At 48.8% G+C, this 26,928-nt stretch overlaps 9 protein-coding genes across 9 annotated transcripts; 6 read left to right on the forward strand and 3 right to left on the reverse strand.

Moving 5' to 3' along the window:
• Positions 1–1,025: 1,025 nt before the first annotated feature.
• Positions 1,026–9,459, forward strand: FTJAE_10209 (polyketide synthase; the record flags this gene model as incomplete). The annotated part of the gene is made up of 17 exons (XM_037343028.1): positions 1,026–1,549; positions 1,602–1,910; positions 1,958–2,177; positions 2,228–2,351; positions 2,407–3,093; positions 3,147–4,240; positions 4,290–4,590; positions 4,639–5,924; positions 5,977–6,073; positions 6,127–6,152; positions 6,206–7,126; positions 7,194–7,376; positions 7,428–7,505; positions 7,554–7,954; positions 8,001–8,172; positions 8,223–8,525; positions 8,575–9,459. 17 exons carry the CDS (start codon positions 1,026–1,028, stop codon positions 9,457–9,459), a joined length of 7,611 nt encoding a protein of 2,536 aa, XP_037202667.1.
• A 319-nt stretch (positions 9,460–9,778) lies between these two features.
• Positions 9,779–11,592, reverse strand: FTJAE_10210 (uncharacterized protein; the record flags this gene model as incomplete). Its single annotated transcript, XM_037343030.1, has 5 exons — positions 9,779–9,937; positions 10,058–10,608; positions 10,660–10,666; positions 10,720–10,768; positions 11,225–11,592. 5 exons carry the CDS (start codon positions 11,590–11,592, stop codon positions 9,779–9,781), a joined length of 1,134 nt encoding a protein of 377 aa, XP_037202668.1.
• Positions 11,593–13,905: 2,313 nt separating this feature from the next.
• FTJAE_10211 (Threonine dehydratase mitochondrial) lies at positions 13,906–14,901 on the forward strand (the record flags this gene model as incomplete). The annotated part of the gene is made up of 2 exons (XM_037343031.1): positions 13,906–13,960; positions 14,009–14,901. The coding sequence occupies 2 exons, from the start codon at positions 13,906–13,908 to the stop codon at positions 14,899–14,901; spliced, it is 948 nt and encodes a 315-aa protein (XP_037202669.1).
• A 635-nt stretch (positions 14,902–15,536) lies between these two features.
• Positions 15,537–16,680, forward strand: FTJAE_10212 (short-chain dehydrogenase; the record flags this gene model as incomplete). The annotated part of the gene is made up of 2 exons (XM_037343032.1): positions 15,537–15,653; positions 15,706–16,680. 2 exons carry the CDS (start codon positions 15,537–15,539, stop codon positions 16,678–16,680), a joined length of 1,092 nt encoding a protein of 363 aa, XP_037202670.1.
• Positions 16,681–17,054: 374 nt separating this feature from the next.
• Positions 17,055–17,863, forward strand: FTJAE_10213 (uncharacterized protein; the record flags this gene model as incomplete). The annotated part of the gene is made up of 3 exons (XM_037343033.1): positions 17,055–17,108; positions 17,171–17,212; positions 17,336–17,863. The coding sequence occupies 3 exons, from the start codon at positions 17,055–17,057 to the stop codon at positions 17,861–17,863; spliced, it is 624 nt and encodes a 207-aa protein (XP_037202671.1).
• Positions 17,864–18,516: 653 nt separating this feature from the next.
• FTJAE_10214 (dimethylaniline monooxygenase 2) lies at positions 18,517–20,335 on the forward strand (the record flags this gene model as incomplete). The annotated part of the gene is made up of 4 exons (XM_037343034.1): positions 18,517–18,732; positions 18,787–18,817; positions 18,871–19,561; positions 19,609–20,335. The coding sequence occupies 4 exons, from the start codon at positions 18,517–18,519 to the stop codon at positions 20,333–20,335; spliced, it is 1,665 nt and encodes a 554-aa protein (XP_037202672.1).
• Positions 20,336–21,840: 1,505 nt separating this feature from the next.
• Positions 21,841–22,687, reverse strand: FTJAE_10215 (uncharacterized protein; the record flags this gene model as incomplete). The annotated part of the gene is made up of 3 exons (XM_037343035.1): positions 21,841–21,963; positions 22,027–22,233; positions 22,283–22,687. 3 exons carry the CDS (start codon positions 22,685–22,687, stop codon positions 21,841–21,843), a joined length of 735 nt encoding a protein of 244 aa, XP_037202673.1.
• Positions 22,688–23,438: 751 nt separating this feature from the next.
• On the forward strand, positions 23,439–24,230 carry FTJAE_10216 (spherulin 1A precursor; the record flags this gene model as incomplete). Its single annotated transcript, XM_037343036.1, has 1 exon — positions 23,439–24,230. The coding sequence occupies one exon, from the start codon at positions 23,439–23,441 to the stop codon at positions 24,228–24,230; it is 792 nt and encodes a 263-aa protein (XP_037202674.1).
• A 255-nt stretch (positions 24,231–24,485) lies between these two features.
• Positions 24,486–26,228, reverse strand: FTJAE_10217 (THI3-positive regulation factor of thiamine metabolism; the record flags this gene model as incomplete). Its single annotated transcript, XM_037343037.1, has 1 exon — positions 24,486–26,228. The coding sequence occupies one exon, from the start codon at positions 26,226–26,228 to the stop codon at positions 24,486–24,488; it is 1,743 nt and encodes a 580-aa protein (XP_037202675.1).
• Between the last annotated feature and the right edge of the window lie 700 nt (positions 26,229–26,928).

Below are 26,928 nucleotides of genomic sequence, written 5' to 3' on the forward strand. Positions count from 1 at the left end.
TACTGTCCTTCAGAGGCACAGTACTAACTACCGGCCTTGGCGGAGGAAATGGTGAAGCAAATAACCTTTTGCAAGTTCAGGGGCCAAACCAACATACATATACATACAGACACAAACTGTTTGCTACTACTGTATCATCCGTTTGTGCTAAATCACTCATCTGATATCCACGCGTCGGCGATGATCAGAGCTACCGTAGCCCAAAGATTAGAGAGCAAGGTCAGGATTACTCGCCCCGGCGTAAGCTAGGGACGCGCCGTATCTCTGGGTCGATGTCGCATTTCTTCCCACTACGGCCCGCAAGGATTATCGTGCTTAGCGCCGGACCAAGAGTCGACAATGTAAATTCTGCGAGATTTATTTCCAGCATAACAATGCTTCTATTGCATTAAGCTTGTGCGGGTGAAACTCTCTTTATCCCATCTAATTCCCGTGGATTTGTCGCTTTTTTTCACCTCGCTTTCGTACCTGAAACGGGCTACCTCGTCCCCATATCAAAAGGATTCGGGACCCGCTATGTTGGTGCTACTGCAAGCGTCATATCATGAACCCCCGTAAGAACCATTCCAGAAACAGGTTGGATCGTCGAAAGAGGAGCGGAAGACACTTAAGGACTTGCTCTTGCATCCATAGTGCGATATTTCACCAAGTAATTGCCTAGATTGCTTCTATACTATACCGGTGATAGCTAGATCACGCGCCACCCGTGATTAATATTACGACAATGGCAGTGCAGTAGCTCGTGGAGCTAGCAACCAACACGCCGGACCCTTGTGAACTGCTGTGGAGACCAATGAACCAGGAAACTGGACGCGCTGTCTTCTCATGTGGTGATTACCGAGCCAGCGTATCATGGCCAGTCGCATGGCCGTTGTCCCATATGTATGCGCCGCTGCCGTGCGGTGTCATGAACTATCCCATACTCTCTTCTTGTGTGACTTTTTGCCTCCCAGAGTTACGAGACTTTGGCAGAATTCTATCAGTATACCCCAATTTGTTTTGACGTTTTGTCTTTTTTTGTTACAATGCCTTCCCAGATTCCACAATGGCGAGAGCCAATTGCCATTGTGAGCATGGCTTGTCGTCTCCCAGGTGGAATTGACAAGCCGCTTGATCTATGGGACCATGTCCGAGCAGGCCGGTCGTCTGCTACGGCGATACCCAAAGATCGATTCAATGCTGAGAACTTCTTGTCTATGGATCCTAATCAGAAGGGGGAGCAGGCCTTCAGGGGCGCGCACTTCGTTAAGAGGGACATTAAGCAGTTTGATCACAAGTTCTTTGGCATCAGCAAAGACACTGCAACAGCTATGGATCCCCAGCAGAAGCAGCTTCTCGAGGTTGTCTATGAGTGCCTTGAATCAGCCAACATCTCAATGGAGACAATCTCAAAGTCCAAGATTGGCTGCTATTGCGCCATGTTTGTGAGTGACTACCACGACATGCTCATGCAAGACCCTGAATATCTCCCAACATTCATCGCCATTGGAACAACACGAACCATGCTTGCAAACCGCATCAGTCATGCACTCGATCTCGGTGGACCCAGGTATGTTGTCATTTCCCCGATCGAGCGATTACGGTGCTGACGCCTCATGCAGTGTCACCATTGATACTGCCTGTTCGGGTGCCCTGGTGGCCCTTCATCTTGCCTGCCAAGCGCTGCAGGCTGGTGAGTGTGACGGCGCTGTCATTGGTGCATCGAATTTGTTCCTGAGTCCTGATTATGCATTGTCTTTGACGCGTCTCGGTGCTATTGCTGCGGATGGTCAATGTAAGACCTTTGATGCCAGCGCTAATGGATATGGACGTGGTGAGGGAACTAATGCAGTCTATGTCAAGCGGCTCAGCGATGCTATCAGAGATGGTGACAGCATTCGAGCGGTCATCAGAGGAACCTCATCTAACAGGTATGTCTGCCCCATTTTGACCCAAAACTCACATACTAACTGTTCAGTTCCGGTGCTACTCCGGCTATCACAGAACCTTCGGGACGGGCTCAGGCAGACACCATCTTGCAGGCCTATGCGCAAGCAGGAATCAATGATTTCAGTGAGACAGGATACTTTGAGTGTCATGGAACAGGTACTCCCATAGGTGATTGCATAGAGCTTGGCGCTGTCGGCTCGGTCTTTTCCGAAAGCCACAAGACCCAAGATGCCCTCTGGGTCGGGTCTGTAAGTCAATCGTTTCTGTTATTACCAGCAGAAGATACTAACATGCACAGACAAAACCCAACGTCGGACATTCAGAGGCTGCCAGTGGTTTAAGCAGTCTCATCAAAGTGGTCTTGGCTCTGGAAAAGGGCGAGATCCCTCCCAACACAAATTACAAGACACCCAACCCGAAGAGTATGTACCCTCATTGCTGAGTTTTGATGGCCTAGGCTAACGATGATTTGCTCAGTTGACTTTGATGGATGGAGAGTTCGTGTTGCAACCGCTCCTCAGCCATGGCCTTCCAAGTCCATCCGTAGAGCAAGCGTCAACTCCCTTGGGATCGGTGGATCGACCGCTCACGCTGTCGTTGAGTTCTACGAGCCTCCTCAACTGACCAATGGCTCAACCAATGGTGCAAATGGGGTCAATGGCATCAACGGTACGCATGCCATAACTAACGGAGTCAACGGTACCAATGGTGTCAACGGCCATCACGAAGATGGGGAGAAGACCAACGACCCATACTTCCTCCTCTTCACATCCGGCGCTTCAAAGAGCTCTCGAGAAACAAACGAGAAGAATCTCCTCGAGTTCCTCAAGACTCACGAAGAGTGCAAGAGCCTGACTAGTCCCCTTGTCAAAGCGCTCAACGCTCGAAGCCAGATCAATATCCGGCCGTGGAAGTCTTTCGCTGTCGCCCAGTCCATTGACGATCTCATCCAGCAGCTTGAAACCAACGCACTAAAGGTCGGAACAGGCCCTACAAGTGGCTCACCTCGCGTCTTGTTCACATTTACTGGGCAAGGAGCTATGTGGTCGCAGATGGGTAAACGTCTTCTTGATGCATTCCCTGTGGCGCGCAACAGTTTGTACAATCTCGAGGAGGTTGTGAGGGAAATTCAGTCTTCTAAGACACCGACTTGGTCTTTGATAGGTATATTCAAACACAATACCGTCTGGACTTAACGGTTACTGACGCTCTCACAGACAAGCTCACTGCTGAACTCTCTCAAGAAGAGATCGACTCACCAGCCCTTGCGCACCCTCTCTCCATGGCCGTTCAGATCGCGTTGACAGACGTTCTTTCAAGCTGGGGCGTCCTCCCAGATGGCGTCGTCGGCCACTCGGGTGGAGAAACAGCGGCCGCCTACGCTTGCGGTGCCCTCACAGCCAAGGAGGCTGTCACAGTGGCTTACTACCGAGGCATCGCCTGTCAAAACGCTCCATCTGGTGCTATGCTGGCCACCAGGAGCGCACCCAATGCCAAGGAGCTGCAAGATGCATTGGAGCGCAATGATGTGCAGATTGCGTGCTTCAATGGTCCTCAGAATCTTACTCTCGCTGGATCTGCTGAGGGAGTCAAGAACGTGGCTGCTGAGCTGAGTACGCATGGCATCGTCTCCAGAGCTGTTGCAGTCACTCGAGCTTATCACACTCGCGCCATGAAGACTGTTGTGGATGAGTATGTTGGTCAGCTCAAGGGTGTTATACAACCCAAGGCTGGACGAGTTCCTATGTACTCATCTGTTACTGGCCTCGAGCTCAAGGGTACTGAGGTTGACGCCGATTACTGGGGAGCAAACCTCGTCTCCCCAGTTCTTTACACCGATGCAGTAACCCTGGCATTGACATCATCAGACCGCAAGTTCGATCTTTGCGTTGAACTCGGACCTCATTCTCTGCTCTCTCGCCCAACATCTGAGATCGTCAAGTCGCTACCCAATGCACCTCAACTTCCCTTCTTCGCCACGATGCTCCGAAACGCAGACTCGAGCCAACAGCTGATGAGCCTCGCTGGAGACCTAGTTTTGAATGGGAAACAGTTGGACTTGGATCAAGTCAACAAGGTCGCGGGTAAGGTTGGGCGTCTCCCTAATCACGTTCAAGACAACCTGCCAGCCTATGCCTGGGACTACTCCTCTACACCGTGGACGGAACCACGAAACAGTCAGGAATGGCGGTTCAGGAAGTCGCCGCGACATGAGATTTTGGGATCGCGCTGCAGAGGAGTCAATCCTTCGGCTCCGACGTGGAGGAACAAGGTGTCGATTGAAGATGCGCCTTGGCTTGTTGATCATCAGGTACGTCAAGAAACTGCACTCACCCAGAGGAAATGCTAACGCGTCACAGGTCAACGGTATTGTGACATTCTCTTTCACTACCGGCATCGCAATGGTGGTTGAGGCCATGATGCAGGTACAGGAAGAGAACAAGGAAGTTGACTGGGCGAATCATTCGTTCGAGCTTCAAGACTTTGTCTTTTCCAACTCCATCATTCTCCCCGACGAGTCACACATCGATCTCTTCCTCACACTCATCCCGGATAACGACAATACCAAGTCTGAGGAGACGTGGTATGACTTTACCATATCGTCGCTGAGAGGCGATGTCGATATTCGTCATTGCCACGGCAGAGCTGCAGTCCTTGAAAGTAAGTGGCTATGTCAAGCAGATAATTATTCATTCTAACAGTCACCAGCGAGCAAAGACAATGTCGCTCTTCGTCGCAGAACCTCATGGCACCATATGCCCCTCAAGGTCCCATTGAAGAGCTACTACAAGACTCTTGAACGAGTTGGCTACGGATACGGTCCCAAGTTCCAGCTTCTCAATGAAGTTCGTGTCCGTCCTAGTCTCTCAGCTTGCTCTGCCAAGATCGACATGACATCCACTGCGCAATCTCCCCTTCCCGGCCAGCGATATCTTCTGCACCCAGCGATGATGGATGCTGCACTCCAAACACCTGCTCTGGCCAATCGCTCCGGGCACTTCCAAGAGATCGACACACTGCTTCTTCCTTCGAAGATGAAGAGAATCTCAATCCGCATGCCTGCTGAGAACACGGACATTGCATCTTGTACTACCAACACTTCGCCCGTTGGCTTTAGCAGGATCCAAGGTAGCGTTGAGTGTTACGATTCGTTGTCGAGACCTTTCTTTGTGGTAGAAGGTCTGCAGATGGACAGAGCGACAAGTGATGACAACACTACTCTACCCTGGCTGAGACTCACATGGAAGCCTGACATTGGCGACATCTCAAGCAGTGACCCCATGCTCAGCTCCATCAAGATCCAGAGTCTTCCCGCAGAGAAGAAGCTCGTCAACCTCGAGAACCTAGTCAAGGAGCTCATCCCACTCATTGTTGAGAACGGCATCGACAAGGGCAAGGACTTACCTTCCCATCTACTCAGCTACCATTCATGGTTCCTCGACCAAGCCGAACTTCACAAAGACCGCCTCGCAGCTCGCCACAAGCAGCAAAACGGCTTCGCAACAGTCCAAGACGCCATAATGAACGTTGTCGCCAACTCTGGCATCTCCCAAACCGTCGACGCATCAATCGTATCCCAACTCGCCATCAACATGTCCCGTATCTTCCGCGGCGACGTCGAAGCCTTAGCAGTATGGCTCGAGAACGATTTACTCTATCGTTTCTACGAGGAGAGTATCTTCACCACCAGCATGAACCAGAAACTTCTCTCCGTCGCTGAACTTTTAGCGCACAAGAATCCCAACATGAAGATCTTGGAGATTGGCGCTGGGACTGGTGGTGCGACTACGGAGTTGCTACGTGGTTTTGCGAAGGCGGGAGGGAAGAATGCGTATCAGAGTTTTACGTTTACGGATATCTCGGCGGGCTTCTTTGATAAGGCGAAGAAGAAGTTTGCGCAGTGGGATAGGATTGAGTTCAAGACTTTGGATGTCGAGAAGGATATTGCTGAGCAGGGGTTTACTGAGAAGTATGACCTTGTCGTTGCGGCCAATGTAAGTCTTGGGTATTGTGAGTGTTGCTTCTTATGCTGACCACGTACTTTAGGTTCTACATGCTACTGCCGATCTGCCATTCGCGATGAAGAACATCCGATCTCTATTGCGCGATGACGGATACCTCCTGGTTGGCGAGCTGTCAGAGGGTACGCAACATTATTCATCCCTTGAAGCCCTTAGCTAACATTTGTACTTGCAGATCTCACTTCAGCAAACTTCCTCTGGGTAAAATATCACATCTCATCGTTTATACTACTACGTCACTAACGCTTATGTAGGGACCCTTGACTGGCTGGTGGCTCCGCCCTCGATCCCCCGGCCGTTCTGGCCCAGGTCTTACTCTCGACGAATGGCGCAACGAGCTCGCTGCCGACTTCGATAGCGTCTCTGAGATAGAAGCCAAGCACGACAAGACCGACACAGAGCAACTCTCCAGCACCATCGTCATGATGGCTAGAGCCAAGCCTGTTGAGTACACTCCACCCAAGCCGCTTTCTGAGGAAAAGGTACACATCGCTGGAGTCGGTAGTGACTTATCCATTCGAGACCACCTTCAGAAATATCTCGGCACGCGTGGTATTTCCTCAACCTCGGGTGTTCTCGAAGACCTTGCTTCGCGGGAATGGGCTGGCGAGTGGCTTATCCTCGTTGACGAGACGGAAGGAAGTTTCCTAGCCTCTCTTCAACAGGAGCAATTGAGCGCACTAAAGTCATGGCTTACAAAGCCTATCAAGTGCATCTGGGTCACTCGCAAGGTATACCTCGACCCCCAGAACACAACAGGTGGTCTGGTAACAGGCTTTGCACGAACCCTCCGTGGTGAAAACAGTCAATGCCAATTGTACACTCTTGACTTGAGCAGCGATGGCGATATCACAGCCAACGTCATCTACCATGTCTTGGAACGGGCGCATTACTCTCACGATGACGCGATCTCCAAGTTGGACTATGAGATTGCTGAGAAGGATGGGCAGCTGTGGACGTGTCGACTTGTTAATGATACTCCGCTTGAGAATGCTTATGGCCCTGCTAGGAAGATGGATGCTCCTTCGGCACAGGTTATGAAGGCTCCTCATCACTTGGTTATGGGAGAGGTTGGTATCTTGGAGAGTCTGACCATGGCGCAGGATGATGTGTACTCAGCCATTCCGGACGGGCATGTGCTTGTCGAGGTCAAGGCTGTTGGTCTTGATGAACGGGTAAGTGCCTCCACATTCTGCGTGGTTGCTTGATCTAACTTTGTACGAGGACGGATATATCGCACAGGGATCACTTCCAGCGACATCATTCGGCCGTGAGTGTTCCGGCGTCGTCACAAGATGCGGCGCCAATGTCGCCTCGTTTAGGCCAGGTGATCGCGTCGCGGTCATCGGCCAAGGGACTTTCACAACGCAGTACTTGGCACCTTCAGACTGCTGCAGAAAGATACCAGACTGGCTTTCATTCGAGGTAAGAAGAGTCCCATTATACACTGACTGCGCAAGACTAACTCTGCTACAGGATGCGGCAGCCATTCCTACGAGCTTCGTCACTGCTTTGTACGCTCTGACAACACCAGCAAGGGTATCACCAGGCCAGGTATTTACCACGCCCCTTCACCTCCAAACACCACTAACCCACCATCAGAAAATCCTCATCGTCAACGCATCCTCCCCCCAAGGCATCGCCCTCATCAAGACCGCAACAGCCCTCAAGCTCGACGTCTACGCCGCCATCAGCGACGCAACCACCAAGCCCATCCTCACCAGACTCGGTCTTCACTCCGCCAAGATTTTTGTCAACCCCACCAACACCAGCCGCTCCAGCGTGTCTCGCTCCACGACCTTCTCAGCGTACAAGATCGTATTGAACACCAAGGCGGGTCAATATGCTGACTTTGCGCACTTGGTTGCTAATCGTGGGACGTATATTGAGATTGCATCGGGTGAGAGTTCGAATAATGAGGTTTTTGTGCCGAATAAGAATGTCATGTTTGCTTCTGTTGACTTGGCGGATGCTTATCTGGAGAGCAAGCAGGATCTTGGAGAGTAAGTGATTCCATTTCTTTCTGTGAGCTTCAGCTGACATTACTAGGTTGCTTGACCAAGTCATCGACATGGTTGAGAAGCGAGAGATCGATATTGACACTCCCGTCTCAGTGAATGGACTTGACTCTCTACAGTCGTCCTTCGCGGCAGTGATAGAAGGTACTCCTAGCAAACAGGTTGTGTCGCTCACGAATGTCGACGATCAAAGATTAGTCAAGGTATATACTCTTAACCTTTCACAACACGGCTGTCATTAACCTCGATCTAGACACGGCCCAAGACTTCTCGCTTCAACCCCCACAAGACATACATTATCACAGGCGGTCTCGGTGGTCTAGGCCGCGCAATTTCAGTCTGGATGGCTAGCTATGGCGCTCGCCACATCATTCTCGCCACCAGCTCTGTCGCTCGAGCCTCAGAGTCCGGCGATCTTCTTCAACAGCTGTCATCATATGGATGCAATGCCAGAGTTGAAGTTTGCGATGTCGGTGATTCTGAGGCTGTTGAGAGCCTTGTTTCATCAATTGATACTCCTGTTGGTGGAATTATTCACTCTGCGTTGAAGCTTAGTGTAAGTTTACCCGATGAACTTGTATAGAAGCCTGTCTAACTTTTATTAGGACTGCTTCTTTGAGGACATCACTCTGGAAGACTTTGATGCTGTCTTTGGTCCCAAGGTCAATGGCTCGCTGAACCTCCATAACTCTCTGCTCGGCCAAGATCTCGACTTCTTTGTCATGCTCAGTTCAGGCTGCGGAGTCCTCGGCAACGAGGGTCAATCCAACTACGCCGCAAGTAGTACATTCCTCGACACCTTTGCCCGATACCGTCAAAGTCTTGGCCTGCCCGCCTCATCTGTCGATCTCGGCTTCGTCGAGGACGTCGGCAACATCAGCGAACGTCCTGAGATCCAAGCCTCCCTCTTATCCCGCGGTCTCAGACCCATCACAGTCCGCGACGTGCTCCGTGTCGTCGAGGGTGCCATCGCAACAGGTTCACCCAAGAACCTCATCAGCGACTCAACCTACGATGGTTTCACCGAGAGCCAGATTGTTCTCAGCTTCGGCATGATCGACAAAGCCACAGCAGAATACCAATCCTGGGCTCAAGACTCCAAGTTCGGCCTTTTGCGATCTCGCGCCGCTGACAACGCTGCTCTTGATTCCGATGCAGATAGCGGCGAGAGCGCAGTCCAAACAGCTGTCAAGGCCTTCCGAAACACGTTGGGTCGATTAGGTGATGCCCCTGAAGGCAAAGAGGCAGCGTTACAGCCATTTGTTTGCACTGCTCTTGTTGCTAAGTTGGCGCAAGTACTGTCGATCAAGGTTGGCGATATTCAGCCTTCGAGATCTGCAATTCAGTATGGAATGGACTCGCTTATTGCGATAGAGGTTCGATCCTGGGCGCGATATGCGTTCCAGATTGATTTGCCCATTAATGATTTGACGAACCCGTATAGTATTCAGGATCTGTCGGCGAGGGTTTCTAGAATGATTGTTGGATGAGTGGACGATTTTCTTTTGTGCTTGGGTATACCACAGATTGGGGTGGCTCTTGTCTTTTCATTTTTTCTTATCTGATGTTTCCTTTTGTGCATTTTCATTTGTTTGTAGCTTCACGATATGTACGACACGTCAATTGAATACACTCTTTGCTTCTCAGATCATATGCTTCCCGCATAACTGTGTTCATCTATACATATGCCCTCATAAGATATCTCTCCCTCCTTATAATCACGCCTGAGCAACCCTCGTGTCCAGCGAGCTAAAGACAATGCTATACAACACCAAAAATATGCAATTCAGTCCCATCAGAGGGTCTAGTCTAGAGACTTGGTATTCCGTAACCCAGCACGATGTCCTTCCTCATCGTGGCATAGAAGATTCCGACATGGAAGTCGACACCGACGCCGAGACCGAAGCCGGCGCGGAATTCGATGGCGTTGACGATCCAGGTGCCGGCTTTTGGGCACAAAAGGTTATTCTGCATTATTGTGAGCTCTAGTCCTTATAAAAATGAGAAGGTTGGTACTCACAATGTCATAAATGAATGGTATTTCGTATTCCCGATCTCCTTCTTCACTTCCCCCAGAAACTTCTTAACCTGCTCCGGCGACCAGCCCAAGCCCTGTGTAAAAACAGGCATCGTCAACGGCTCAAGAATAAACAGCCAATTCTGCGTCATGAGATGCCCTATGCGCTGTAACTTCTTCCCTGGATAGCATGCATTCGTCGGTGCTCCGTGTCTCGTCTCGATGACGCGCTCAAAGCCAGCTTCTTGTAGGTACGGCTTGAACTTTTCCGGATATTTCAGCGTTGTACCAAAATTCCGCATCCCTTGCTCCATTAAATCGTTCCATCTTCGAAATGCTGTGCCGTTTAGTGAGTGGTTTGGTGATTGTAGGATTGCGATCCATTCTGTGAACTCGACCCATCCTCCTGGTCTCAGGTTGTCAAATGCTGATTGGACCAGCTTCTTCTTGTCGCCGATATCGCCTAGTTGTCGGATGTGAATGAAATCGAAGTTGCCGCCGTTGAAGATATCCCAGTCGTTTGTGATGTCGAATGTTTTAAAGCTGCAGTTGGATTTTGTATATGGTGGGTGCACTGGTTCGATGTCGACGCCTAAAACTGAACAGGAGGGGTATTTCGTGGCTGGTAAATGTTAGCATCAGTAACAGAAAGCCCATGAAGTCCGAGGGGTACCAAATTCCTACAGCATCAGTGTCAGCAGAATTTACATCATGAGATGCCTCCAGAACTTACCAATGCCCATGTCCCAGGTCCAGTGCCAACATCAAGCACCCGCTTCGGCCTTGACGTTATCGGCGATAAATGAAGTCCCTTGAAGATATTGATGATAACAGTATGTTGAATGACTAAGCGCAATCTTATCAGTAAATCCGCGGGTTAAAGAGAACCGAGGCATGGCAGCATCATACCATTTCTGTCTTGTTCTTGCTAGACCGAAAACGTATTAGTATCCGAGTACCCGTATCGCTTTGTGAGATGTGATGATTGCAACATACCTGGCTATTCGGCACCAAACCGTACCCTGTTCGTCATCGTTTGGTTAATTCTCGGATGCTACTGTGAAAGCAGGGGAGGGGGAAAACGAACGAACAGAGGATTTGGTGAATTTGGCGACGAATGCTTGGAAGAACCGTTTGGACCGTGACCCACTGAGACACATTAGCATGGGAGCAAACAATGGAGCCAACCCACCAATCAGTAACTCCGTATCGTCACTGATCTGATCACTGACACTTACCGTTCCACTGGCTTGTAACTGGCAACAAACTCATCCGAAGAATCAGAAGAGTCCTCTATGCTGTTGGTCTTGACGACATGGTCCTCCCTTGCTGCCGCCGCCGGGGAGAGCGTCTGCCGGTCCCATCCGCCTGAGCGTCGGGTAACAGGTGTCCCGGGGAGGCCCCCTGTCTGAATCTGGCTGTCACTAGACACGCTAGAGGCGTAGTTGGACGACGATGAGGCGGTGAGCGTCGTCTGTGCAGGGGGCCTCGCCATGGCTGACGACTGTAGAAATTCCGTCGAGCCCCCGCCAGCGTCAGCGCCGCCGCCGCCGCCGCTGCGAGTCGAGCTCGAGTCGTGTCCATTGTTGTCCATCGAGTGAGCCATTTTCGTTGCTAATAAACACGGCGGGCCGCGCCGAAGCCTAACAGCTTGGGGGTTTTTTTTGCGTTCGTCGTTCGTCTCCCTTTTTTCCCTTGCTAAATTATTTTAGTTTGACAAATGGTGTCGAATTGTAGAAAAGGTAATAGGGAATCAAAAATAACGCTCGTCGGCAGTTGCTTGGCTGCACGAAATATATGCAGTCCTGACGTCGTAGGGGTTCAGAAATGGCACAGCAGAGCCAACGACAAGACACGGGACAGCAGAACCTGTCGCTGGCTGGCTGGATGGGGTCATGCTACTCTTCTATGTAGAAAAAAAGAGAAGGAGAGAGTGAAAAAATTGTTCCCCGACGTTGGCTGTGTTGGGTACCGAGACGGGACGGGCTGAGAGCGAGCACCCTTGTTTGTTTGTCTCGTCCTCTAACAGATCATCAGAGTGCTAGCCCTGTCAAGTTTAGCTTAGTGCCCTCAACTGACAAACGGCTTGTTAGCTTTGGCCCGCACTTTAGAGTTCATCACATTGCGCGGTAGCATTAGTTTCGAATCCGTCACATAATGAAAGTGACTTGTTTGACTGTAATAAATAGGCGTTGTTTTCTCGCATGTTTGCTCTGTGCTCGGGCCCAAAGAAGATACCGAAATCGCGAGTATGCAAATTGACTGATCTTCAGTCGATTCTTTTTCAGCCGCCGACGTCTGAGGACGATTGCCAACGCAACATTAATTATAGGTCAAGATCAATAACTTGAGGTGCAAGGTATTTATGTTGTTTGTTGTCTCATGTCCTTGGCACCTCATGCTGTTGGCTTCAATTCAACTGTTTGTTGGTTGTCGCGTGACCCATATCCAGCTCCATTCAATTGCTCCAGAGCAAACAAGACTGGCAAGAGTCTCTTTATAACATTTACCGGCTACCCTTCCTGCGGAGAAGTGCGTGTAATTGTTTAAAGCTTTTTGTTCATTTCTGTGCCATCTTGAAGCTCGTCGCAGAGTTCTTTTATTTCTTATCAGTGTTTTAAATACATTGGCCGTCAATGGCTACCCTGAGGCCGGTGTATTACCTCCACTTAAGTCCATTGAAACTAAAAGCTTTTGTAACCTAATGAGATAATTTAATAGAGAAACTTAAATTTTATACAAATTATCTCAAAAACAGAAATACTTCTCTGGCAAGTTGAATAGTAGCTCAGAAATGTATTTAGGTAGACATACATCGCTCGTGAAGTGTCAAGCTTCTGTAGTAATGGACTGGTTTTCTGACTTGTACCCATGACTTAGGTACACATATCATCGGTATACTTGTCTATCTTTCACTTATGCCAGCTAGGAAAACTCAAAAGTCTATCTATCTTGCTTGCAGTTTATAATTGCTGCATTGAAGATCATATATTTTTTACTCACTAATCTTATCTATTTGGGAAATAGTTACGACACCCACAGTAGTTTGAGTAACGTGAGACGTATGCCACTGAAATACGGCAGATCTGCCAGAGCCAAAGTGAGCCCAAGATCATGTAGGACGATCTGCCAAGGCTATGCAGTCAGCCTGATCACCGGGGCAAAGTTACCCCATCGGATCCTGCACCCCATCTAAGGATCCCCGATCCAGGACCGCCCCCATGGGTTCATGAGTAGGTAACCTACTTGTAGTTATACACTGTATAGTTATTGGGTAGATCTTGCGTAGTAATCAGATCTTTAAGATGGCAGGTAGAAGGGTCATGCAGTGCGCTGGGACTCAAGATCTGTTATGAGGCTAAGAAGCAACACACTCCATCTTGAACTCTCCATAAGTGCCGTTAATACCCAGCAGTCCCTGTCTTAAAGCATCAGTCCACACTAAAGCCCCCATTGAACTACGCCGGAGACCCTTGCGCAGGACTATATACTTGAGCACGATAGCGCCATATCCTTCAAGGCTGTACCTATTTGTCTTTGTTGAAATGTTTCAAAGGCCGAACCCGCATCTCTTATCTTTTGAGAAGCAAGGTTCGTTGAGCCGCACGGTGAAACATGAGGATATCAGCAACTGGCAATCAAGCCTTGTTGACCTCCCTCCCACTTCAGCGATCTGCAGCCGCTCACAAGACCGGACCGATGTATGATCTCGACAGTTTTCAAACTCCTAGCCAGAAGTGAAGCTGATTGGACACAGTATTTACAGCTCATCTTGACAGCAAGGGTGCATGATGATGTCAGTCCGACCCCTTTGACAAAAGCACATGGACTCAGTGAAGATCTTGGATGTAATATAATGTTTAAGCGGGAAGACATGCAACCCGGATACTCCTACAGGTTGAGGGGGATATACAACAGAATGGCCAACTTGGATAAGGAGCAGAGATGGAAAGGCGTGATAACATCTTCTGCGTGTAAGTAAAGTCCAAGGGGAATACAAGCCCGTGTCTAAAATCTCATAGCCGATGCTCTAGCTGTATCATACGCGGCGAAGAAGTTTCGAACGCCATCGATAATAGTCTTGCCAGAGAGTACGACAGAACTCAAGATCAAGGAGCTAACGCGTCTCGGGAGTACGGTTAAGTTACACGGACTGACTACTGAGGATGTCAAAGAGGAGTGCTTGCGGCTGCAGTCACTTCATGATCTAATTGTCATTCCCCAGCCTGGAAATGAGTACATCATCTCCGGTTGCGGTACTATCGGACAAGAAATAGTACAGCAGACGACCCATTCTCAAGTCCAAGCGGTCTTCTGTCCGGTTACTTGCGGGACTCTGATAGCTGGCCTAGGCATATATCTCAAGCGCATCGCTCCCAACATCAAAGTCATCGGAGTGCAACTCCATGATTCAGCGGATATCTCCCGGTTGATACACTGCAAGGGACAGCCGACGTTGGAAGAGCACCTACTATCGAGGAGCATTTGTCCAGAGGTCGCTCGCATCTGCAGCAATGTTATAGATGACATCGTCCAAGTCACTATGAACGAGGTGTTGATAGCGACAAAGAAGATATACGAAGACACACGGCAGCTTGTCAACACAGAAGGTGCACTAGCTGTCGCTGGAATGAAGAGCTGGATTACGTCGAATGGATTTGTAGGTTCAGAGAAGGATTTTATTGCGATCACTTCAGAAGCTCAACTCGACTTTTCAGAGATATCGTCTATCGTCAAACAAGCCTCGCTGGCCGAGATGGCGATGGAGCGTGAGAATAATAGTGGACTGGAATCACTGGCGCATGGTGCAGGGACTTGCGCTGGTGACGGATGGTCTAGCAGTACGACTGTCATTGGGACTGAGACTATCGCTAGCTTTACATCTGATGTTGATGGCAGTCTGTGGAATATCTGATACACAGAAAACCTTATAGATGTACATAAGTAAGAGCCAACCTCGTCCAGTGGTATGGTGTTCTGTGCAATCTAAAACATGGTCTTTGTAAATTTGCTGCATTAGATCATTATAGCCCATCCAAGAAAGTAAAGCAATGCTCTCCTACTGTGAGTAAAGGTTTGAAAGCCTGAACCAAGATCAAAGCTTATAAACACGTGTAAGATCCAACGCTTGGCACTGCACAAGGTAACTGAATCTAGAAATATGCTGCGCTGGATTGCTGACAGTTCATCTGCATGGAGATTACGTGACGGTCATCCGCCTCATGCCGAGCCTAATCCTGACATTCGATCTTGAGATATTAAACATATCTTAGATTGAGATGCCTTTTCAAAGTGAACCGTTACCTGGCCCACCTTTGTAATTATTACAACTTGTTGGTCAGAAGTTTAATAAGCATCGATCTGAGCTGAAGATCTCGGTTGATCGATGAGCCGGCTCTGTATCTCGATCCTATTATCTTGGAGTTCTGATTTTACAATAATTTGTATAAAAAGGTTATGTGTCTCTTCTATAACATCAGAATCTAATGGCGCCAACCTAAGCAACCCATTTGTTATCACTCCTCCCGCTCAACCAAGATTCTTGCCATAATGAGAACCAGTCTGTTCCTTTTGGCCGTCTCGCCAGTGGCCATTCTCTCAAGCGTCACACTTCCCGTTCGCTCTCTCTTACCCCCTGATAATGCAAACCTGACTCTAAATGGCGCAGTGAGTCCTCTCTGATGCATGCTCACTTAAAACCTTCACTAACATCCTCCAGATCGAGTTGTATCCTCTTAACTTCAACATCTCCGATTCTCAACACAAAGGATGGACTCAGATCGACGGCTCATTCTGGATCAACGCATTTATTCATGGCTCCAATGGCCACGATTACTACATCGCCTCTCACTTGATGAGCTACGCTTCCGATATCGAGGGCTCCAAGCCGGTGTACCGAGCATCAGTGCTTGATCTGACCGATCCCACAATTTTCCACAAATATGATCGAATTGCTCCGGAAAACATCACGTTTTGGACTCACGATGGTGATTTCCAGGCCAATTTTGAAGATTATGGAATGGAGTCTATCGATAAGAATCCGTTACATGGTCTTCATACTTACAGTTCGGCGGAGAACGTCGAGTTTGACTTCAATTTCTATTTCACGTCTCCCATCTTGCTCAACGCAGCTCTGGGATCCTATCAAGTCGGTGGTGGACTTGGCTGGGAGTGGTCAGTTCCAAGAGGACGCACCGACGGCTCATTCAGAGTCAGTGGCGAAAAGGTTGACATCGTCCCCGAAAAGTCCTTTGCATGGTATGATAGGCAATGGGGCTCACTTCAAGACTCTTTCGATTGGATCATGCTTCATTTCGAAGCATCAGACTGGTTGGACATCTCCCTTATGTGTGCTTGGAAGTGGGAGGACCGCGTGGATGGCCAGAAGATGTTTGCTACGGTTAGAAATTCGCTCACCGGCCGAGACTCTGTGGTTCCTATTAACCTGACCGCCTTGACAACCAATGTCTGGGTATCACCAGATACAGGGCTTGAGTATCCGCAGGAATGGATTATTCAGTGGGAGGATACGGAACTTCTCGTCACAAGCCCGAGGCCTGATCAGGTTATTGAGGCTGATGACGATACCGGGTTTCCGTCGCAGTTCAGTGGTTATGTCAACGTGATTGCTACTAAAGCGGGATTTACTCCAGTCAGAGGATTTGGAGCAGTTGATCGCATGAAGATCGAATAGTCCAAGCGGTACTGTTTGGTCCAGTATGGGCCATCTGGCGACAAGCGACAGAACTGGAGAGCTCTTTGGGATCTCATCTCCATAATACAACTATATAAAAATCTGCAGCTAACGATGAAGCTCGATATGTGTATATGAGTGATCATGAAATGCTTCTAACTGGCCGTTTCCCCGAGACAATTTGTGAGCTAAAGATAAACCATATGTCATCATAATCCTCGGGGTATTATCTACCCGAGCCTCGACTTACATTGTGAGAGGCTCGGAACAAACCACATCTCGGGATCAATCCTGCTTAATATAAAATGTATTAAGTATACGGCGCGGAACGTCAATCTGGAGAACATACACATCAAGCTGTAACAGACAACACCATGACTGTACCAAAGGACTTGGCTCTGCCTAACTTCGACGCGGTGTTCATGCAGGTGCGTTTCAATTAAAAGGCAGGTCCTTTTACGGAACAATTTAATTTGCTAACGGATCCCAGAATAACCAAGAGAGCGATTCTCAAGACCCAATCCAAGCCCTGGTAAGATAGCTATGCTGAATCGGCAGTCGCTGCCTTTGCTCCCCGGGACATCAAGCTCTGGATGTTATCTTCTCTTGCATAGATCTCAAGTTCACTAACCACTTCTGATTTGAATCGGTACAGCAAGGCGTCCCATATGCCATCCGCAAAGTCATCAGCATAGCCAAGATCAAGATTCACATCATCGTTGAACCCGTTGATCCAAGCAACCCATCCTCACCCTACCACTTCAAGCTCACATCCTCTGTTATGGGTCTCGGCATAATTGGCGCTGCACCTTTACGAGCCGTTGGCTTCCAAACTGACAACACCGACGTTCGCGTCATGGATGGTGTCGAGCAGGAGAAGGACGAGCCCATGATTGGCAAGACAAAGAGTCGCATTTGGATGTGCACCCTTGAGGAATTGATGAAGGAACCTAATAGCATTGGAGAAGTCACTGAGTTTCTCAAGCAAGGCTGGGAGGGTTATGATGAGAAGACAGCAAAGGTTGTGCGGATTAGCATCAAGAGTGCGGGGGCTGGAAGCGCTGAACCGTGGCAGAATGAGCAGGTTTGGGGGGTTCAGAAGGGGAGGTGGACGGCGCGCGTTGCGTTTAGGAAGGGGAGTGTTAGTGAGACTGCCCGTATTCTATACGACTATGTCGCTTGAGACGTCAGAAGACAATGTTCATAACTAGGTTGTCAATATCCCTCACTCGGTACGCTCAATGGTACTGGTGTCTGAATTCGAACTCAATAACTGCCCTACAGGCCCCGTGCAGCCATTCTTCAGCGGATGCTATAGTGGTCTGATGCACTGGAGTTAACATGGCACGGGGGCAACAGCGCTATGACAGAGGGGACTCAGTGGCACATCCATTAACTGCAGAATAATTGCTGCATCATCTCTGCAACTGAACGTCTGCGCTACCTGCAGAGCTGACTTGGACCTGCTGCGGGATGACAGGATTAGGATTGCGGGATTATGGGATTTTGGGGGAACTGCTGCAGGATCATCGGGATTGGCGGATTATCGGGATCACAACGAAATAGCGGCCAAATTGATGTCCGATCCCCAAAATGACCTGAGAAAAGCGACTTCCAGGCGCTCGCTGACGCAGCCAAGCCATTTCTTGTGCCCTATAGCGCAATCCTCGGTGGTTTCTCACTGGGGTTTCTCCCAGTGCGGACGAATTGGCCAATTCGCATCCCGAAGTGCTTTTGTATATATAGAATATTGTAATGTTGTATGCCAGCCTAAAGAAACCCCTCTTGGTCGTATTGATCAATTTCTTTTTACAGGCCACCTTTTGCAGCTGCACAATGATGAACCTTGGCTCTGATGGCTTGCGAAAGAGGGTCGCGATCGTGGGCGCTGGTCCCTTGGGCTTGATCGCGACTAAGAACTTTGTTGAAGAGGGCTTTGACGTTACTACTTTTGAGCGGAATGAATATGTTGGTGGTTTGTGGCATATCACGTCTGATCCTACACAGACTTGCGTATTGCCTGGGACGATCACCAATACATCAAAGCTCACGGTACATTCCTCCCCGCAATCGACTCTTGATAGAGATACTGACTGACCGCTACAGGGCGTCATGACAGACTTTCCCATGCCAGAATGTAAGCCACCATCTCGTCGCTCACCTCACTAATTCATTGCCGACATTTTACAGCGTATCCCATGTATCCAACCGGCGAGCAGATTGAAGAATACTTCCAATCATACGCCAAAGAGTTCAAGCTCATCCATCACATCAAATTCGGCACAGAAGTCGTCGGTGTCTCCCGCGATGAAACCTCCAAGATGTGGCGTCTCTCGTATCGCTCCAGCAGCAAACCCGACGCTGGCATCCAAGAAGACACATTTGAACGATTGATCCTCGCCACCGGATCATTCAGCAAGCCATCAATTCCCAACGTCAAAGGTATTGAGGGTTTCAAAGGTGAAGTACTTCATTCCCAAGCCTTCAAGAACCCCGCCAAGTACAAGGGCAAGAATGTTCTCGTCGTTGGTCTTGGAAGCACAGCTGCAGACTCCATTTCTGGGTTTCACAAGGCGGGCGCGAATAAACTCATCGTGTCGCATCGACAAAAGGTTCTCATTTTACCTCGCATCACCAAAGACAACAAGGTCTTGGAGTTTACGCTCTCATTTCGTTTACTCCAATTGATCTTCTTTCTTCAAGAGGTGAATGCATGGCTCATGTCCATCATCTTCTTTAGCGAATTGAAGAAGATTCAGCAGGACAACTTTCCGGGTCTGTCGTCGCATCCTGCTTTTACAGATAGGCGAAAGATGCCTGGGCCGAAACATATGATACCGACTGTCAGCGATGACTTGGCTGGTTATTTTTTGAGCGGAAGGTTCGTCATCAGGATTTATATCTCGTTTTCATACTGACATGAGGCAGACTACGAAGTGCTCCCGGCATTGCAGAGATCAACGGTCCCAAGTCTGTCAAGTTCGTTGATGGTAGTGAAGCCACCGACATTGATCTGATACTCTTCTGCACTGGCCTATCGCCCGACTTGGCTTCATTCATCCCCAAAGACTACGACCCCTACAACGTGGATCTATCGCCCAGCTCATTTGCCAAGCTTCAGCCTCACTACACAGCTGATAGACGTGTCGCTCGTTTATACCGAGGCTTCATGTCGATCCAGTGTCCTCATCAGTTAGCATTCCTCGGAACAACACTGGCGAAGAGACCAGCCTGGCAGCTCTACGACTTGATGACCATGGCACTAGCTCAGCTCTGGGGCAATAAGTATCCAATGCCCTCTCCCGCAGAAATGAACAAAGACGCCGATGCTTTCATTGACAATATCGTCAAACTGAGCAAGGGCGGTGACGTCAAGTTCACTGGTGTCATTGGTCATAAGGAATTTGACACATGGCTGAATGATGTCGCTGGGACAGGTCTTTATGATCATTTGGGGAACTGGACCAGCGGTAAATGCTGGAAGCTTTGGTGGAAGGATAGAGAGTTGTATAATAAGCTCATGACGGGTATTCTGTCAGCTCATGTTTTGAGATTGTTTGACACTGGTCGGGGGAGGAAACCGTGGGCTGGTGCGAGGCAGGCTATCATGGAGGCGAATGATGCTGCCGACAACTTTGGCAAGGACAAGGCTTGATATGGAAAGGACATGATTTAGTGCTGGTTGTAACTGAGAGTACTATGATTGAGAGAGAAGGGAATATCGTTGTGCTGATTAGAGTCATGAGATACCTAGTATTAGCCTTATACAACCGTCGGTGGAGCGTGCTCGATACAGATATCTTCACACCACACCATTTGTCAACTGACCGCCTTAATCAACCCATACCTCCCAGGGCGTGTCTCCCTCTCTTCACCGATCTGAAAGTGACTCGGCAATCACCTCGGGACCTAGGGTCTCTCTTCCAGGTAGTTTAGGCTTCAACGCTAGCGATTCAAGACCCTGGATTCAAGGGTCCAACCTATGAGATCTACACCGTAGCATGGCCACGTACGGCATCTTCTTGGCGAGTTCCGCGGCTTCCGACGTCAATCTCCCGTGGATAAAACGGCCTCGCATCCCACTATCGCCAAGAGGTTTAGCGAAAGCGACGGCTCCACCTCGAACACAGAGAGGTTTACGACGACAATGCAACGGTTGACGGACATCCAGTGAAAGTCCGCTGAGTTGGGGTTCTAGCGACTCATGGATGTGCATTATGATGGACCAATGAAGATTGATGGTGTTGGCATGGGCACAAAAACGTGAAGGTATATCCAAGTGGAGATCATTGGGACTATTCATCCTCTACTTGCAGCAAGCTTGGTTCCTCGCCCTTGAAACGCGGTCCACAGACTTATCAATATAGGCGCCGTACTCGTGTTCGATAAGGTCTCTGGCATTACCGAGGCGCTACATACTGACCTCGACACCACGACCTTGATGACTGATACCGACTGGGGCGAGTTCACACCGACTAAGCAGTAGCTCGACGAGGCCTTGCCATATACCCCAAACCCCAGTCGTCTGGGGTTAGAGTTAGTAGAAGTTGGCGAGAGGTGAACGTGAGACCAGGTGGAACTCGGAGAAGGGGGTATTGGAACGTAATGCTTAAATAAACTTCCGAGCAAGAGTTGAACGGGCAGAAGATGGAATCAGGAAGAAATTGTACACCCTGAGATAGAAGAAACTACAGTCGAGGGTCAGTCGTAGTACCTAACGAAACTATCAGCGGCTTTATTTATAAGGAGGCATCTGCCTGGGTCTCAGTGGGATGTGGCGACAAGAGGCTTTGTGATCAGGATTAGTTGAGCAGGATTTCTCGCTGGAATGATTTGGGAGCTCTATGGTCTCTTGAATAAGCAGATGTGATTAAATGATACACTGGGTCTGACGTTATGATGGAACACTCATGGTGGATAGCCGTTCGTGCGAAAGTGATATACAGTGTCACGTTGAACTGAGAGGAGTCAATGACGGCAGAAACACCTAATTAACAATGCAAAGAACGTCCAATTGTATTAATATTGTGGTCCAATGACACTTAAGACAAGTCGAAGGCCCAGCCTTACTAACATCGCACTCGCAGTTGATATCCTGCAGCCCGCTGGATACTGCAAAGGCATAGTGACTAATATTGCTCAGAACGGCCAATCACAAAGCTAACCCAAACTAGCTCTGTTATACTTGCCCATGATGTTAATCCCTCTTAATGCAATAATGAACAGAACCAGGCTGACAATCTCTAACACAATAGCAACGAGACCTGCAATAAAGGTATAGGACTGTAGTACAATAGTTAGTAAATATGATGTATGAATTGCCGGTCAGGTAGAATCCTAACATACCAGTTCTGTGCACAGGCCTGCCCAAGGAATGTAGCTCTGTCGTGAGCTATTTCGGCATGACCAAGACCAAAGGTCCCAGTGGTTATTTCGAAGGACTTCCTTATCGACGATGAAGTAAACCGTTGCGGCAATCCAGCCTGCAATGACAACACCAGAGCTGACAAGGACAGCGCTGGTATGTATCAAGCCGTCGCGCATAGAGCGGAACTATCCTTTGTTAGACCATCAACCCAGAATCGCTCAAACAAGGACTTACAAATCTGAGACGGGTCGCTAAAGCTATAATTTGAACAAAGGATGCAAACGCCGCGATTGCAAGCATCAACCACGTCGAGAGCATCTTGATCGACGCCCAACGCGTTCTGACCCAGCCATCCTCATTCCTATCCACAGAGTTATGCGTCGTCTTCCAGACACTGACTCCATGGATCAGAAGACTCAGAATGCTGAGATCAAGTAGAAGAATGAGAACACGCAGGGCCAGCCTGGTGGTATCAAAGATACTCGCGCCCTTGGTCTGCGGCGCACGGCGCTGCTTCAGTAGCTGCTGTGTATCAGAGACCGGACGAGGACTCTTTTCAACATATCCATTGTCGAATTCATCGTGAGGGTCGAGCCGGTTAGAGTAAGACTCATAACCAGAAGGTGCACTGAGATCCATGATGAATAACAAGTCAACGATGTAAGCGTGGTTTAATTTCTCCAAATAGATACTTGCACGGGGCCTCAATCTTCTTATATCGTGATCTAAGCGGGCTTCATGAGTAAAAAGAACTTTTGCAAAACTGTCATGCAATGTAATCCTGTCATCCGCTCGCCGACACCGCCTCCTCAAACAGCCAATCATTTTATACTAGTTTCGTCCGCAGTAAGCTGACTGTGAGCCCTAACAACAACCATAATCCTTATATCTAAGCATAAGGAATTAAATGCTGGCCTGTTCTAGCCTATTCGGGGTCGGGAAATTAGCCCTGATTATTCAACATGTCTTTTAGCGAGTTGCCAGCTATTTTAAAATGCCTTGGCTCCATATGAAGCATTCCTTTCGGCGGAGGCTGAGTAATCGGTCAGCATGAATGGAGATGCTTGATTGGTTGGAATGCGAAAATGTTTATAATTAAGTGCGGCTGTGTACAGCCTTATGGTCGGCGACCAGATGACAATTTGGACTAATGCATTACTGCTTACAGCTGTCAAGTGATTGTCCGAAATACGCGCACTAACGCGAAGTAAATCTCGGATCCTCACGAGATGTTGAAAGATGGATATAAGGACGAGTATGGCACCGTGAACAGAAAATATCATCACCAACAACTTCGCCAACTCAGTCTCAACGGCATCAGAAACATTTCCCACCAAATATCTTTACTTTATTCGTATCAATCTCTAAATCACATCATACACCTAACACAATGCAATTCTTATCAATCCTTCTTCTCGCCGGCTCTGCCCTCGCCGCTCCTCGCGCTGCTCAGTCATCTTCTCTTCATTCTCGAGGTGACAGCATCGACGACATGCTCCCTCCCATCGTACCCATCAACACACGCAGTGGAGACCGAGATCTCATCTCCAAGATCATCACTGCCCCTACCCAAGCCGAGCGCGTCAAGCTCCTCAACCAACCTGGTGATTTCGTCTTTGACTTCAAGGCAGCCACCGGAGCCGGCGAAGCTACCGGAAAAGGCGGCAGGTCCGTGTCAGCTACGGCCCTCACCATGCCCGCTCTCATCGGCAACGGTGCCTCCATGACAGTCGCTTTCCTCGGGCCCTGTGGAATGAACACAGCTCACGTTCATAATCGAGCAACGGAGCTCAACATCATCGTCAAAGGCCGTCTCGTCACAAACTTCGTCGTTGAAAACGGCGCCAAACCTATCGCCAACACGATGGATACCTTCCAGATGTCCGTGTTTCCCCAGGGCGCTATTCATCAAGAATTCAACCCTGATTGCGAAGATGCTGTGTTTGTCGCTGCTTTCGACAACGCTGATCCAGGTGTGAACCAGATCGCTCAGAACTTCTTTGCTCTTAACGGTGATGTTGTTCAAGCTACTCTGGGCGGTGTGCAGACAATTGATGGAAAGGATATCGAGTCTTTCCGCGCGCACATTCCCGCCAATATTGCTCTTGGTATTGATGCTTGCCTTAACAAGTGCGGCATCAAGAGGAACGCCAAGCGAGATCTTAGCGAGCTTCTGAATTAGATTGGGGCGTGACGCGGTTTGCTTCTGGCTATGATTTCACTGGTAGATATATTGTTTTATGCATCGGTAGATATAGAGTTTCATGTACATAATCAGCTTCTCATTTAATGCGCAAATTTAGACTCAGTCATTATCACTTACCTCACACGACTGACCTTAAAGTTGTAGACAAGTGACATTATCTTTTGTTTAAAGTATGACAAGTTTGACTTAGACAAATATATTTAGTGTATGTGGCTCTCTTTAAATGCTCTCTCACAGCTGCTTTCCAGCCAACTCAAATAAAACCTTGGCTTTTTCCGAGATATCATACATATCCATCTCAACATCAACAAGAGTCAGGCCTTTACCCTTTACAAAGCCCTCAGAATTCAGAACCTCATCCAGTTCCTCCATATTCCTCACTTTGCAAGAATGAATCGGATATCCCGCCGGCGCGTCCCCAAATAACTGCGGGGCAGCACTATAGTTCCAAGGCGCCACATCGTTATACGCTTCATTCATTCCATGGATATACCTCTCATACGTATACCCGCTGTTATTAATGATGAATATAATCACGTTGGCACGCTGGTGAATAATAGTGCTGAGTTCTTGAGCCGTCATCTGGAAGCTTCCATCTCCGTCAAGAAGAATCGTGCGACCTTTTGACTTCATGACTGCCTTTGCTTGCGAGACTCCAAGAGCGGCGGGGAGCATGTGACCGATTGAGAACCACATTCCAGATGCGACAAGCTGAGAAGATGGTGGGAGAACTAAGTCGCGGCCTCCTATGATTGGTGTCGCGTTGCCAAGGATGACTGTGTCGTTGGGTTGTAGATGTTTGTTCAGATGGATATAGAACTCATCTTGGATGATATACGCCTTGGGAAAGACTTCGAACTGCGGTTGATTTCGAAAGTCTCCCCATGAGGACGTCTCTTGAAGCGGTAGCCGTGCCTTGTCAAGCTTCTGAGCCATGTCCTTGAGAACATGTTGGACATTGACAGGCTCATCTTCAACGTGGTTCTTGCCAATGAGAGTCATAACATTTCGTTCCGGTAACACCGCCCAACCTAGCGTTTGAGTATCAGAGAATTGACATCCAAAGGCCAATACAAGGTCCGCTGACTTGACCTCCGGTGTCAGGTCAACCGTTCCGATAGAGCCTGAGTAAACGCCAAAGTAGTTTGGCAGCGAATTATCCACCATGCTGGCTCCTGATGGCAAAGACACAGTAGGAATGCCTGACTTTCGAACGAATTCGTTGATCTCTTGTCTGATGGTCTCGGCGCCTTCAGCTCGATCAACCATGATAAGAGGCCGCTTGGCTGAATATAGCTTCTGCAAGAGATTCTGTGCCATTTTGCCAGCGTCAAGGTTACGAGCTGCGTCGGGATTCGGACCTATCGGATCGCCAAGCTTGTCCGACGATAATTCCGTCTCTACAACATCTGATGGCATCTCTATGTAGACAGGCCGACTGTGATGTAGCGCCTGCGATAATACCCTATCGATCTGAGCTGGGACCTCTTCCGGCGCCGACTCCGCAAGATCAAGCTGTGCAACAGTAAACTTCTCCGCAATCTCGCGATAAACCCCAATTCTAGAGTCCGCCATCGTATGATGAATATGCAAATGCGGTTTCTTTCCGTCAACAGAAGAGCACGATACTTGTCTTGCGCGTCGCGAGGGCGTTCCGACGATGTGAACAACTGGCAAATACTCCGCATAGCTGCCGGCAACTGCATTAGCCGCACTTAGCTCGCCAACGCCATAGGTCGTTATCAATGCTCCAATTCCAGATCCTTTGCGATGACGTTGGGCGCGAGCATACCCATCTGCTGCGTATCCGGCGTTCAGCTCGTTGCAGCATCCGACGAACTTGAGGCCTGAACGCGGTAGATGGTCCAGGGCTCGGAGGGTGAAGTCGCCTGGGACGCCATATACGCGTCTCGTGCCTGCCTGTCTGAGGCGTGTGAAAAGGTAAGATGCTAAAGGGATCTTTCTGTTTATCATGATAACTATGGGCTAGGTAAAGACTGTTGAGTATTGGCAGCGGCATAAAGTTGTCGGTGAACCATTTTACCGGCGACGGGGTTAGCGATGTCATTCGCGGTTTCGCCTGGCTGGTCAGCCCTATTTTCTGACATGATTATAGACAACGTTATGAATGGTATATTACTTCTCATGCTACGGATTGCATATCAGGTATTGTTATCTCACTATTTCACGAAGATATGTTGAGAACTCATGGAATTCAGTCTGACAGGTGGGGTACTCAAGTTGGAGTCTGCTCTTTCCTGGGCTAGCTCAATTCTCACAGCCCTTACCCAGTGGCTGGCTGGGATATGGCGCGGCTCTACCGTATAAATGTATTTTTAGCACTAGCCAATAGACAGCATGGAGAACGGTCCACCAACGATAATGAATTATTATAACGAGGTTTAGGGTAGTTTCAGTTCCTTGATGATTTTGCCGCATAATTCATCAACATCAAGCCTTATCTATTCTCTGCTAGTAAATATATTTCATTTTCCCTCTAACTAATTAACTCACTGCAGAGTTTCATCTTATTTTATCTGAAAATCACTAAAGTTACCTCTTGGATTTGATCGGAAAAACCGCTCTGCTTTAAGTATACAGCTGGTTGAGTCGAATTCGGATCGTGCATTTTGGGGTTTCATCTGACTCGAGCTTTCCGGAAGCTGTTCCGACA

This window comes from Fusarium tjaetaba (genome assembly GCF_013396195.1).
Source record: "Fusarium tjaetaba strain NRRL 66243 chromosome Unknown NRRL66243_c0000238, whole genome shotgun sequence".
Lineage (NCBI taxonomy): Eukaryota > Fungi > Ascomycota > Sordariomycetes > Hypocreales > Nectriaceae > Fusarium > Fusarium tjaetaba.